Source organism: Bufo bufo, chromosome 3 (assembly GCF_905171765.1).
Source record: "Bufo bufo chromosome 3, aBufBuf1.1, whole genome shotgun sequence".
Lineage (NCBI taxonomy): Eukaryota > Metazoa > Chordata > Amphibia > Anura > Bufonidae > Bufo > Bufo bufo.
Genome location: NC_053391.1, coordinates 507,529,835 through 507,544,026, shown reverse-complemented (window position 1 = coordinate 507,544,026; position 14,192 = coordinate 507,529,835). Strand labels below are relative to the sequence as shown.

Genomic DNA, 14,192 nt, shown 5'->3' with positions numbered 1-14,192 from the left:
ATTTCTCACATCCCCTATATGCTCTAAAATCAGTTTTTTAACTCTCAACATGTCTTGCCCACATATATTAGGTTACACATGCATTTAGATAAGTATATTACACCTTCGGTGTTACAGGTAGCAAATTAACCAATGTAGTATATTTTTTGTCCGCCAGAATCAGAGAAGTTTAACCCTCTATAGATAAAAGGACAAGCCCTACAATGACCACATCAGAAGGTACCCAATTGTCTATTTGTTAACCAGGTTTCTTTCTTGGGGTTTCAAAGTGACTATGAAGCAATGTATCCCTTATATTGCGGCCTCGTCTATACATTATTCCTGGAGAGTCTGGGACCATTCCTACAATGTCTGGATCAGATTTTAATAGTGACCAGCATTTGCCTAGTATGTTTCTCACTTCTTGGTCCACAGAGTCATAGGTTCCAATAATACGTATGGTTTTGTCTTCCTCTTTTCTATTTTTGGGGGTCAGTAATGTAGTTCTATCACACCTACGTGCATGTTCCCATGCTTCCTTTAGTATTTTATCTGGGTATCTTCTCTCCCGAAATCTATGATATAGGATGCTACCCTCTTTCTCAAAATCCTCATCTCTTGTACAATTCCTCCATATTCTGAGGAATTGTCCTTTTGGGATCCCTTTCTTTAAAGGGGTAGGGTGAAAAATCCCCTATTGTAGAAAACTGTTAGTTGAGGTAAATTTCCGGTATAGGGATGTATGGATGACATTATCCTTTTTTCATAGCTGAATATCCAAGAAGGCAATTGTTTCCTTCTGTATCTCATGAGTAAAGAATAAACAAATGCTGTTCTGATTAAGTGCTTTAACAAAAAGAATAAATTCCTGTTTCTCCCCTGACCACAACACTAGAATACCATCTATAAATCGTACCCATAAAAGGATTCGAGAGGTCTATTTGTTGTACTGGTCTGAGAATACTATTGTGTCCTCCCACCAGCCCAGGAGCAAATTAGAGTAAGTCGGCGCATACGGGCTACACATCGCGGTGCCCCTGAGCTGGTGGTAGTACTTTGAATCGAACACGAAATAGTTATGAGTGAGAATAAATTTCAACAGGCGGAGAACAAAACTATTATAACCCTGAAAATGATTACTTTTGGTGTCCAAAAAATATTTGGTGGCCCTTAATCCCATGGAATGTGGGATAGATGTGTAGAGGGCCTCAACATCAATTGAGGCCAACTACACATCCGCTTCAACCACAATACCCTCAATTCTCTTAAGTAGATCCATTGTGTCTCTTATATATGAGGTTAGAGATAAAAACAAAAGGGCACAAAATTTTATGGATGTAGGTACCCGCATTCTGGGAGAGATTACCAATAGGGATAAGCGAATCGACTTCGGATGAAACATCCAAAGTTGATTCGCATAAAACTTTGTTCTAATACTGTATGGAGCAGGAGCTCCGTACAGTATTAGAATGTATTGGCTCCGATGAGCCAAAGTTATTGCTTTGTGAAGTCTCGCGAGACTTTGCACAATAACTTCATAAATTAATTTGTACTGTAAAAAAACATTTCCCGAACTCGGGTTCGGTTCCAAGTGGTACCTTGGAACCGAACCCTAGTTTGGGAAATGGTTTTTTACAGTACAAATTAATTTATAAAGTTATTACGCGAAGTCTCGCGAGACTTCGCAAGGCAATAACTTCGGCTCATTGGAGCCAATACATTCTAATACGTACAGTATTAGAATGAAGTTTTATGCGAATCGACTTTGGATATTTCATCCGAAGTCGATTCGCTCATCCCTAATTACCAACTCCAGATACAATTGGTCTTCCTTTCAATGGATCTGAGCCTTTATTTACTTTTGGAAGTCCATAAAAAGTTGCGGTTTTGGGATGCTGGGGAAATAAAAATTCATATTCATTACGGTCAATCCAATGATTCGCTAAAGCCTCTTTTAGTAGTACCAATAATTCAGATTGATATTGTTTACTGTAGTTGGGTCCCTAGTCAGGACCTCATATCTTTTCATGTCAGATAGAAGAGATAGACACATCTGTTTAGATTGCTTACGGTTTAGTATCACAATATTCCCTCTTTTATCAGATGGTTTGATTATCAAATCCTTCTTCTCATTTACATTTTTTAGACCCTCAATCTCACTTGTCAAATAATTTTTATTATGACTGATATTGTCATTCTGATCCAGCTGTTCCAAATCCCTAATTACTCAGTTGAGAAATAGATCAATGTGTTGATCTGCCCCTTTTGGTGGCATTTTTCTACTTTTGTTCCTCAAATTAGTAAAGGGCCCTTTCCCTCTTTCTCTAAGGCCTCTTTCACACTGGCGTGTGCGGCCCGTTGCCGTATTGCGGACCACATTTGCGGATCCGCAATACACGAGTGGCGTTCCGTGGGCATTCTGCATCACGGATGAGGACCCATTCACTTGAATGGGTCCGCAAATCCGGAGATGCGGAATGGTGCGGATTGGAACCACGGAACGGAACCCTACGGAAGCACTATGGAGTGCTTCCGTGGGGTTTAGTCCCGCACTTCCGTTCCGCAAAAAGATAGAACATGTCCTATCTTTTTGCGGAACGTCCGGATCGCGGCTGCCCCACGGACTGTGCTCTTGTATTGCGGCCCGCATTTTGCGGGCCGCAATACAGCAACGGGCCACACGCGCCAGTGTGAAAGAGGCCTAATACTAGCATTAGAGGTGGAGATCTTGATACCATCTTGAAACAAAAAGAGGCCAGATGGACTTATAGGTTGAATACCATAACCCCATTTGGACTGAATGAATTCATAGACTTTGCATGTTTTCTCTAAATATCAAATGCTAAACTAACCATTCTACTTAAGTGTATACCAGGGGGAGGAGTGATAGCAGTGCAGAATAAGTGCAACCAAACACTGCAATCTAAGTATTCTATAATGAAGTTGGTAACCACTTCTTTGTCCCGCCCCTTTTTTATAGTTGGCATTTACTGATAATGCATAACCCTAATTATTTAAATAATACTTCTAATGGATAGCCAAGTATTTGTTGAGCAATTTAAGAGACAGTGGTCTTATATGAGATGAGGTTATTGATATGCCCAATGACACTTTTATCCTGTGTGTAGAATCACAGTTGTGATCTACTTCCTGTATTTGCGTTCCACCATGCGTTCCATTATGTGTTCCACTGCAAGCCGCGCTTTCTGGTCACGTGGCTTTCGGTTTTAGAGCGCGCGGGTATTTATATGAACGCCGAGCTTATGCAGGTATGAACAGGCATCAGACTTTCCATCATGGAGGCAGTGTTACAGTGGTTCGCTCTGATTAATAGATATGTGATCAATGGTTGTATGGGCAATTATTCACTAACAAAAATATCCATATATATACAGTGGGATGCGAAAGTTTGGGCAACCTTGTTAATCGTCATGATTTTCTTGTATAAATCGTTGGTTGTTACGATAAAAAATTTCATTTAAATATATCATATAGGAGACACACACAGTGATATTTGAGAAGTGAAATGAAGTTTATTGTATTTCCAGAAAGTGTGCTATAATTGTTTAAACAAAATTAGGCAGGTGCATAAATTTGGGCACCACAAAAAAGAAATTAAATCAATATTTAGTAAATCCTCCTTTTGCAGAAATTACAACCTCTAAACGCTTCCTGTAGGTTCCAATGAGAGTCTGGATTCTGGTTGAAGGTTTTTTGGACCATTCCTCTTTACAAAACATCTTTAGTCCATTCAGGTTTGATGGCTTCCGAGCATGGACAGCTCTCTTTAAGTCACACCACAGATTTTCAATTATATTCAGGTCTGGGGACTGAGATGGCCATTCCAGAACGTTGTACTTGTTCCTCTGCATAAATGCCTTAGTGGATTTTGAGCAGTGTTTAGGGTCGTTGTCTTGTTGAAAGATCCAGTCCCGGCTTAGGTTCAGCTTTGTCACTGATTCCTGTACATTAGTCTCCAGAATCTGCTGATACTGAGTGGAATCTATGCGTCCCTCAACTTTGACAAGATTCCCAGTCCCTGCACTCGCCACACAGCCCCACAGCATGATGGAACCACCACCATATTTTACTGTAGGTAGAAGGTGTTTTTCTTGGAATGCTATGCTCTTTTTCCTCCATGCATAACGCCCCTTGTTATGGCCAAATAACTCAATTTTAGTTTCATCAGTCCACAGCACCTTATTCCAAAATGAAGCTGGCTTGTCCAAATCTGCTTTAGCCCACCGCAAGTGGCACTTTTTGTGCTGTTGGCGGAGAAAAGGCTTCCTCTGCATCACTCTCGCATACAGCATCTCCTTGTGTAAAGTGCGCCGAATGGTTGAACGATGCACAGTGACTCCATCTGCAGCAAGATGATGTTGTAGGTCTTTGGTGCTGGTCTGTGGGTTGGCTCTGACTGTTCTCACCATTCGTCACTTCTTTCTATCCGAGATTTTTCTTGGTCTGCCCCTTCGAGCCTTAACTTGAACTGAGCCTGTGGTCTTCCATTTCCTCAATATGTTCCTAACTGTGGAAACAGACAGCTGAAATCTCTGAGACAGCTTTCTGTATCCTTCCCCTAAACCATGATGGTGAACAATCTTTGTCTTCGGGTCATTTGAGAGTTGTTTTGAGACCCCCATGTTGCTACTCTTCAGAGAAAATTAAAAGAGTAGGGAAACTTACAATTGACCCCCTTAAATACTCTTTCTCATAATTGGATTCACCTGTGTATGTAGGTCAGGGGTCACTGAGCTTACCAAGCCAATTTGAGTTCCAATAATTAGTTCTAAAGGTTTTGGAGTCAATAAAATGACAACAGTGCCCAAATTTATGCACCTGCCTAATTTTGTTTAAACAATTATAGGACACTTTCTGTAAATCCAATAAACTTCATTTCACTTCTCAAATATCACTGTGTGTGTCTGCTATATGATATATTTAACTGACATTTTTTTTATTGTAACAACCAACGATTTATACAGGAAAATCATGACGATTAACAAGGTTGCCCAAACTTTCGCATCCCACTGTATATATATATATAATAGGATTTTTTTCTTTTACATGAAGTGTAAGGAAGGGATAAAAATTTATTGTAAGTCCCCTTATGAACTGATACCTGCAAAACATATCAGGGAAACGCATCGGGACAGAGGCTGTTACATCATGAATACAGTATTATATATAAATTGAAAACTTCAGTATTGTAAAAGTGGCTCACCCTCTGGTTACCCTGGATTAATGTGCTCTATCTTTAACCCCGTCACACAAAATATAAAAAAATCACTAGTAAAATAATAGATAGGCATACTTAATCTGAAATCAGAGACCTGAATATAAGTCATTTATTAAAACATTTATTAAAATATAAAAATATATCCCTGAAACAATGTTATTCCAAATGCATGCAACCTACATTAAAACAAAACATAGAATAAAACACTAGATGTTTAACTTTCCATCAATGTGCAACTTGGCTATGTATATTCCTGCACAAGTGTGCGCTGTGGTGTTAATACTATCTTGATGGTTGCTAATAGTTACTCTAGTTCAGTATATAACATAGCCACTGAGCACATATGGTCATCAAACATCCACACAATATATGATGGACAATAATATCAAACAATATATACGGAATATAGCATCAATTATCTGTGTTTAAATAATATCCAGTGTTGAGCGAGCACCAAAGTGCTTGTGCCGAACACATCGGTATGCTCGTGTGTTCTACCGAGCACCCGTGCACAATGGAAGTCAATGGGAGAACACCAGGCACCCCCTGCTCGGAAGAGAAGAGGGTGTCTGGTTCATAAAAAAAAGGTTAGAAATTGATGGAAACCCCATCAAAATGGTTTGGAAACAGCATTAAGAGGATAGCTGGATGCGTCTTAGACTCCTATTATGTACGACATACAATAGACAACCACACAAAGGCTATATACCAAAAGCCAGGTATGTGCAAGCTTGGTAATAACTCAGTGAAGATATCTGACACTGGGAAAGCTGGGTAATAACTCAGTGTAGATCGCGAATATTCTAATCGCAAATTTTATTTTGCGACTTTTCGATGCAAAAGGCTACACTAATAAGCTTGTCATAAGACTCATAGCAAAATATTCTTGTCAGAAGACTATGAAATCAATAGATGGCGCTATTGAGTTATGAACCATCTATTGGTTTCATAGTATTCTGACAAAACTATTAGTCTACTCTTGTCATAAGACTGTGAAATCAATAGATGGCGCTGTTCATAACTCAATAGCGCCATCTATTGGTTTTCATAGTCTTATGACAGCTGAAAAAAAGGCAGATTCTGCTCATTTGCATGTCTTTCCCATATGCCCATGTTTATGCAAATAAGTTTTTACTTGACAAAACTGTATAGAAAAGTTATTAAATATTATGTTCAGAAAACTTTTTGTCGCCCTAATGATATTGACCTAGGTGTGCAGGTCCACCCAAGCCATCCAACAGATGCAAAATAATTTTGAGGTTTACTGGATCTCAGTCAGATGAGAGCTGGTTTGGAATATCTCATAGTGCACAAGGCTGCTATTCTAAGGTATGCTGGCTATTATCTGTCTCATGGATAGATTGATGGCTTGCACATGCCTGGCTTTTGACATATAGCCTTTGTGTGGTTGTCTATTGTATATCATACATAATAGGAGTCTAAGATGCATCCAGCTATCCTCTTAATGCTGTTTCCAAACTATTTTGATGGGGTTTCCATCAATTTCTAACCTTTTTTTGTGAACCAGACACTCTCTCTTCTTTAGAGCAGGGGATGCCTGGTTTGAAACTCGGGTCTCCCATTGACTTTCATTGTATTAAACTCTACTCGAGCACCCGAAGTATTCGGCTGAGCACTCGGATCGCCGAGCATAGCGATGCTCGAGCCGAACAGCAGTTCGGCCGAGCATGCTCGCTCAACACTAATAGTATTGTTTGTACTCTGCAAATCCAGGTAGTCCAGCTCTCTGAATATGTCTTTACTCCTTAATAGGAGCTTGATGGTTCTTAATACCATTTGTATTTAGTCCACAGTCACTTTCAAATTACTGCCATTCCTCCTTTAATAATACAGACATTAATCCTTTGATATGTTTGCTGAACAGCATTCGTGTTCTCACTCGTTGATGGATAGTGATGTATCAGCTGTGGCGTCCCACGTGATCTTGCTGCTGGTTACCACTTACCTCCACCATGCGGTTAAACCTTGGCTATATGAACTTTGAGATCCTTTAAATATGTGGTTGCAATCCCTTTCATCACTTGGGACACCAAGATTTAACCGCATGGTGAAGGTAAGTGGTAACCAGCAGCAAGATCACGTGGGACACCACTATCCACCAACGAGTGAGAACACAAATGCTGTTCAGCAAACATATCAAAGGATTAATGTCTGTATTATTAAATGAGGAATGGCAGTAATTTGAAATATATTATTATTTGATGTACATTTAGACCACTGACCTTTGACACTTGACAGTTATACAGTGGGTGTCTGTAGGTGGTGATATCTATCCCTTGTCAGGGCCATACAGGGTGATTAGGAGGTACCTGACACGGGATCGCCCCTATCGGGGCAACTATTCCATTTTTATAGGCAGGGTTAGTAGGTTATAGGGCAAGCTGGAGGTTCAGTTAATTTTTCTTTCCAGAGCAATAGTCCATATATACCCAGCCTAAGTGGATAGAGATTTTAGGCACGAATTGGGTTATTTTAAACAAATACCATTAAAGGTTATGCTTTATACTGGTGAAGGTGCTCTGTGACTTCTTGAATAAAATGGCACCAGTGACGAACTTGGACTTCTGATGTCCGTATTGATCAGAACTGTGATTTAGGTTTCATCATAAAAAGCAGTTGCATTTTTGAGAGTGTATTAGGTTAAAGGCAGATACGACTTTGCAGTATATTATACGATGTTACGCTTGGACAAATGCAGAGACAAAAAGGTAAAATTACTTTCACTGTAAAAAGTAAACTTTACCTCAGAAGTTCACATTGGATGGTATATCCTCTGTAGTCAAATATGAACTTGATCATCTTACTGAGGTGTAGAGGTAGCCAGCAAATGGCAAATACCAGCACCAAGCAAAATACAGTTTTAGCAACATCACGTCTCTGAAACGGAAATATAAGTATGATTACTTTCTTCCTTTTATTCTAGAGATCAAGTACATTTATCAAAATTCTAAATTGGCAGGAGACTGGTCTCATATTCAAGATAAAAGTGAGCATCATACATTAGAGGATAATCAGGAGAGCTGAAACTGTCCTGCATTTTTTGGCAAAAAAAATAAAATAAATCCAGTGATTAAAACTCCTTGAAAACTTTATTTGTAGATGCATATTTTAGCTGCTATGCAGAAGCACATATCTGTACAAAACGCGTAAGTGATTCTTGTAAACCAGATACTTTTTTTGTAAGTTTGGAATTTTTTACAAACAAAATTTTCTAGGATTTTAAGACACTGGATTTAATTTTTTTCTACTTGGTGTGTTTATGCTCCTGGACTGGTAGCTCCAAATCCAGTGGTCATCAATATATATATAGGTGTCGCACTTTCTGCATGTGGTTTGGTGAGTTCTCTACTGTTTAAGAGTTAAAATCCCAATCATGTAATATCTTACTGTTGATGTAAATATGAGACATGCATACAACATAATATTTGAGAATTAGTAGAAAATATAATATTCAAACTATATTTCTCAAAACCATTGCAGTTAATGGGTGGCAGATAAACAGTGCAATCACTTTGAAGGCTTGTGCTGTACCTGCTTTATATGGTCAGTCAATGAAATTGTAATTCCACTTTTCTTCTGTAGCAACTCAAATGTCATTAGAGAATAAAAAATGGCAGTAACAAGCAGAGGGAGGCAAAAATAGAAGCTGAAAAGCCATGGGTCCTTATAGGTCTTGTAAAGCTTAAAAAAAGAAAAAAGGAAAATGGTATGTAAAGTACAAATAAAGGCTATACAATGAATTGATATACAATCACTGATGATAAACATTCACTATATATTGAGCAAATATAAACTCTAGCTCCAATGTATCTCAAGTTACCATTTGCAGTTTAACTGTCCTTCAGGACTAATTCTGAATGATAAATGGTGACACGTTCCCTTTAAATTCTACATAAAGAAATTTTAGGCATACTACTATCCATCCTACCTCTAGGAATGGTGAAATTTGGCTTGGGTTAAACATACAGGTTTTCATGTCTTGTCCATTATAGTCATATTTTATAACATTATAGCCTATGGCCTCTGGGATTGCCAGAATGACTGATATCATCCATATAAATGTAATTTCCAATACAGTCCATTTAGTAGCACGATTCCCACCAATGTGATTCCAGGATGCAACAGCTCTGTACCTGAATTTGAAAAAAAAAACATTATTCATACATAAGAATCCTTTAATCCACCACGAGTACAGTATGTTCTATACTTCATTTTTAGTATGTTGTACAACACCGACAAGTTGAACCCTAGAGCCAAATGAACACTATATGAAAGGCCACACATGTGTATGTACAGTATTTGCACAATTAAGATAAAGAAAATGTAATCTTAATTTTAAATCTTTTTTTTGTTAAACAAAGAATAGAAACCTCATATATAGGGATAAGTGAATCGACTTCGGATGAAACATCTGAAGTCGATTCGCATGAAACTTTGTTCCAATGCTGTACGGAGCAGGAGCCGTAAAAAAACATTTCCCAAACTCGGATTCGGTTCCAAGTGGTAATGGTTTCCCTGCTTCGTACAGTATTAGAGCAAAGTTTTATGTGAATCGCCTTCGGATGTTTCATCCAAAGTCGATTTGCTCATCCCTACTCATATACATTAAAAACATTTAAAAGTGAATTGTCTGGAGTTACAGGATAATGTGGGGCCACGGCAGAAGGGCCTCTATCTAGCAGGCAACATTTATCCCTTTCTCTACTGCACTTGTATATTTTTTCTCTCCTGGCTGATTTCCTGGAACATGCACAAAAATATTTTTTGGGGATGTCATATTATTGCAGTGAATTGATAATATTTTTCATTGACTTTTATATTTATTTGATGAACTGTCTCTTTCTGCTTTGTTCTGCATCAGCACATTATTCATAGTATGGAAGGAGATGTATTTTATTGACGGTGGTCTTTGATTTTCTTTCCTGCTGATATTATCTTGTGAGCCCTAGTTCCTGACGGTTCATTTTAAATGATTTAACAAATGTGATGTTTTCATTGTTGGTTTAATAAAGATGACTTATTTTCCTGATCTTAGATGTGCATATACCTATACATGTGTCGCTTTTAAGATAACATGATTAGTTATGAGCGTTTGTTTTTGCAATATTTCGAGAATTTTTCGCATAATATTCGCGAATTCGCGATCTCCAGTCATTATTTGCGATTGCGCAAAACGGCACTAATGATGTGCATATTTTTTGCGAAATACATGCAACTTCACATTTTATAAGGTCTGAGTAGATATTACTGATTGGTGCACTAAGTATTGTTGTGACATCACAGCACTATGTCTGTAGTATGGACAGCAGAGAAACAGTAATTCCCATCACACTACCTAACACCCTGCATTGGAACCTATCAGCTACACTATATCACTATCTAACCTACACTGACTATCTCCCACTAACTATCTGTATTATATATATAAGCTAACTAACTATCTAATGTAATTAGATAAGGAATAGGATCCAGATGAAAGCACAGAGCACAGCAATGCCACTGCTCTCTCAGAACTGCAAAAAAACTACAGAAAATGGCTACTGGGGAGGTTCTTATATAGTAAGTAGGCAACTTTCCTATTGGTTGCTAGGGGTGTTGCTAAGCTCTGACAAAAATATTGCAGCCTTCTCACTGGCCCACAAGCAAGAAGGGAGGTTACTGATGAAAAAAAAACTAGAACATTCGCAATTACGAATATATAGCACTATATTCTACAGTACATCTTCACAAATTCTCAAAGTGCCAATATTCGCGATAAAAATTTGCAATTAGAATATTCGCGATCAACACTTAACATTATTGTGGATCTTTGACTAGCTCGACCTGGCCAACACAGCAAGCAGGTGAATCCCCTGGTGGGCCTCTCAGGCTGTTTCGACCCCTAATACCCCACCTCCTACACAAGTGGCATATAGCACCGTACGCTGACTGCAACTCTTACAGATAAGCAAATATATCAATAATTATAGGAGGCTGAGATGAACTCTAGCACAGAGATGAGCTAACAGGGTCTCCAGGACAGAACAGTCTGAGGCACAAGCTAGGCAACAGACCACTACTGAGAAGAATAAATGTGTTTTAAGGATTTATCAAGAGAAGTCAGATAATTTTTGCCTGTTATAGTAGGCACCCAGAAAGATCTGTTCTGGTGGGCCCCATGCTGTCCTGTCCAACACTGTTCTTTGAAGCATGCTTTCACCACACACATTATATGATGGGCCTACCATCCAATTTGCATTCAAACCCTAGAACTCAAAAAGGACAAGTACTCTTGACCTGATGCCACTCAGAGAAAATTAAACCATGACCGTCTGCCATTACAGTAAGTGCTGTATATATGTAGCTATATATGTAGTACAGAGCATATGGATAAATGTCATGCTAAAAAAAACTTGTGTAAAAGATGATATCCTCCAATTAAAGAATAAGGTCTATTATTACCTATCAATACTAAGTGCGCACAAGCTGAGAACTGTTATCCCAACTGAAGACTTTTGCAGGAATGGAATCAGTTTGCAGATTTCAATTCCAAAGGGCCATTTTGAGGATAGTAGCTGTAAACAGAAAGATAGAAAAATTAGGTTTTAGGCATCATTATATACAGTAGAGCATTTAGAATCTATAATATAGATCCAATGCTAAAAAAAGACTTGTGTAATGATAAAGTGCAAGGGGAAAATGTATCATTTGCAGTGGTTTTGTTGTCAGTTTTGAACCTGTCTTTACTTTGTGAGATTGCGCCAAATTTATGAAATAATATATTTGTCGCAAGTGCAATGTGGTGTATGCCTGTATCTGTAAAAGTACACCAAAGAGGATGCGACTTTTTTGCAACCTTTCCAAAGTTGGACATCATAAATGAGATTTCAAGGTGTTCTAATCTGAAATCCTGCCTCAAATGTCGCACATTGGCATCATTTACGAAATTTTTACACCTCAAAACTGGCATAACAGACTTGATAAATGTCCCCCCAGCTTGTGTCAATTATCATGAGGAGGAAGTTGAACCCTACATAGAAAAATACTGCGTCTACAAATGGTTTCTCTATCAGTCAGAATATTGTGAGAGACAATGTACTGAGGCAAACAATCACTGTAACTGAAGATAGCTTAACTTGATAACGGCCATGTGCTGTGCACATATGGACCGTGGTGCTGGGCTTTAATTCATCATCTATGGCATGGCTTCAAAGCTCCTGCAATCTAGCAGGAGAAGTTAGTAATGGTTTACAACCATCCATTCAGTGCTATGAAATTTGGCTTCTTCTTCTCAAACCAGTTATCACATGATGTATTTAGGTATCATAGAGCTGTTGTGTCTTAGCAAACTTCCCTCTTCCTGTGTAAAATGCCCCTACAGACACTACATCCATGCCACTGTTTATATTGGAGAGGGCTTGACATAGGCCGCATAATTGTAGATTTTCAATGTAACATGTTCATGTGGCAATGCGGGAGGGGAGGGGGGACTCACGAAAGTAATCCACATGGTATTTGGGAAAAAAACATATTAGGGTTGGGTAGTTTAAGGGAAAAACTTTAAAGAGGACCTTTCGCCTGGATATCCTTAATCTAATTATTATCCTACCTTATAGTGCGGCCCCCACTGATGTCTTGGCACTTTTTTTTTTCTAAAGAACCCCCCGTTTGTCCGCTGTGATCCCCGTATCTTTTGGTGCCTCATATGCTAATGAAGCGACTCAGTGATACTAGGTGTGGACTTGTGTTTCTCCTGGGCGCGGTTATCTTCTCCCTGGCTGCAAGCGCATCCAATCAGAGCGCCCCGCTCTTAGCCAGGGAGAAGGAGCTCAAGTTCTTGCGAGAATCGCAGCTCCTTCTCTCGTGAGAACTTGAGCTCCTTCTCCCTGGCTAAGAGCAGGGCCAGGGCACTCTGATTGGAAGTGAGTCACCTCATTAGCATATGAGGCGCCAAAAGATACGGGGACCACAGCAGACGAACAGGGGGTTCTTGGCCAGCAATTGATGAACATGTAGACGGCACATCACACTTTTTTTTGTCCAGTGGGGATTGGAAGCATTGAAGACCAAAGGTGCAGCACAGGAACCGGAGGCTCTGACAAGGTGAGTAGTGTTATTGTTTGATTTTCAGTCCATGCCTGGCCACAGCTAAATTTTTAAAGATCTGGGACAATCCTTTAATGAGGTGGCCAATCCTTAAATTAGAAGTTGAAAATCGAGAATCCCATAGGTTTTCCACACAGAGGTCCACTGTTGTAGGTGTCCATTGGAAAGTTGTATCCTGCATTGTGATCCTCACTCAGTGTCTTAATATTACCAATAAACAAATCTATAGTTTTTGTTAGTAAAATTGTTTGTAAGGAAAGCCTGAATCAAATAATAAAACATCGACTGTGTTTTTGGAAGCTATGGCTACTAAATTATGGCTGCACATGGTTTTTGGATTACAGGTGGGACATCTTTGGCACATTTATAACCAGATACACAGAAGAAAAATGATTATGCTCAAACCCTTAGCTCTGTTGGATGCTCATATAACAGGTGCTAGGAGATGTCCTGAGCAGGAAACAGGTGAATCCACAATGAACAAATTCAAAATTAAAAACTTCATTATGTAAAAACTTCACTTTTTTATTGGAAAATCTTTAAAACATCTTGTGCAACAATTCAAAACCATACATATGTGTTTCAGTCACAGTATGACTTGTCCTTAATCATGGTATAGAATATCATACTATGCCCAAAACACGTGGGTATGTTCTTTAATAATTGAGACGAGACTCTCAGACTGCAACATGTATTTTGCTTTCCGTCCTGTGAAACTGATCAAGATGGATCCGTCATGACCCCCAATGCAAGTCAAAGGGGACAGATCCGTTTTCTCTGCCACAATAGAAAACGGATCCGTCCCTCATTGACTTTCTTTTTTTAAACCATGAAGTTTTTATTATTTTTCAATAAAACAGATGCGATC

At 38.9% G+C, this 14,192-nt stretch overlaps 1 protein-coding gene across 1 annotated transcript in view; it reads right to left on the bottom strand.

Moving 5' to 3' along the window:
- Positions 1-14,192, bottom strand: part of EDNRB (endothelin receptor type B) — a 54,913-nt gene that overhangs the window by 25,926 nt on the left and 14,795 nt on the right. The window contains exons 3-6 of the mRNA XM_040425326.1: positions 11,681-11,793; positions 9,168-9,372; positions 8,771-8,920; positions 7,983-8,116 (exon numbers count right to left, since the gene is read on the bottom strand). Coding sequence (XP_040281260.1) covers positions 7,983-8,116; positions 8,771-8,920; positions 9,168-9,372; positions 11,681-11,793 — 602 coding nt within the window. The remainder of the gene's footprint in view (positions 1-7,982; positions 8,117-8,770; positions 8,921-9,167; positions 9,373-11,680; positions 11,794-14,192) is intronic.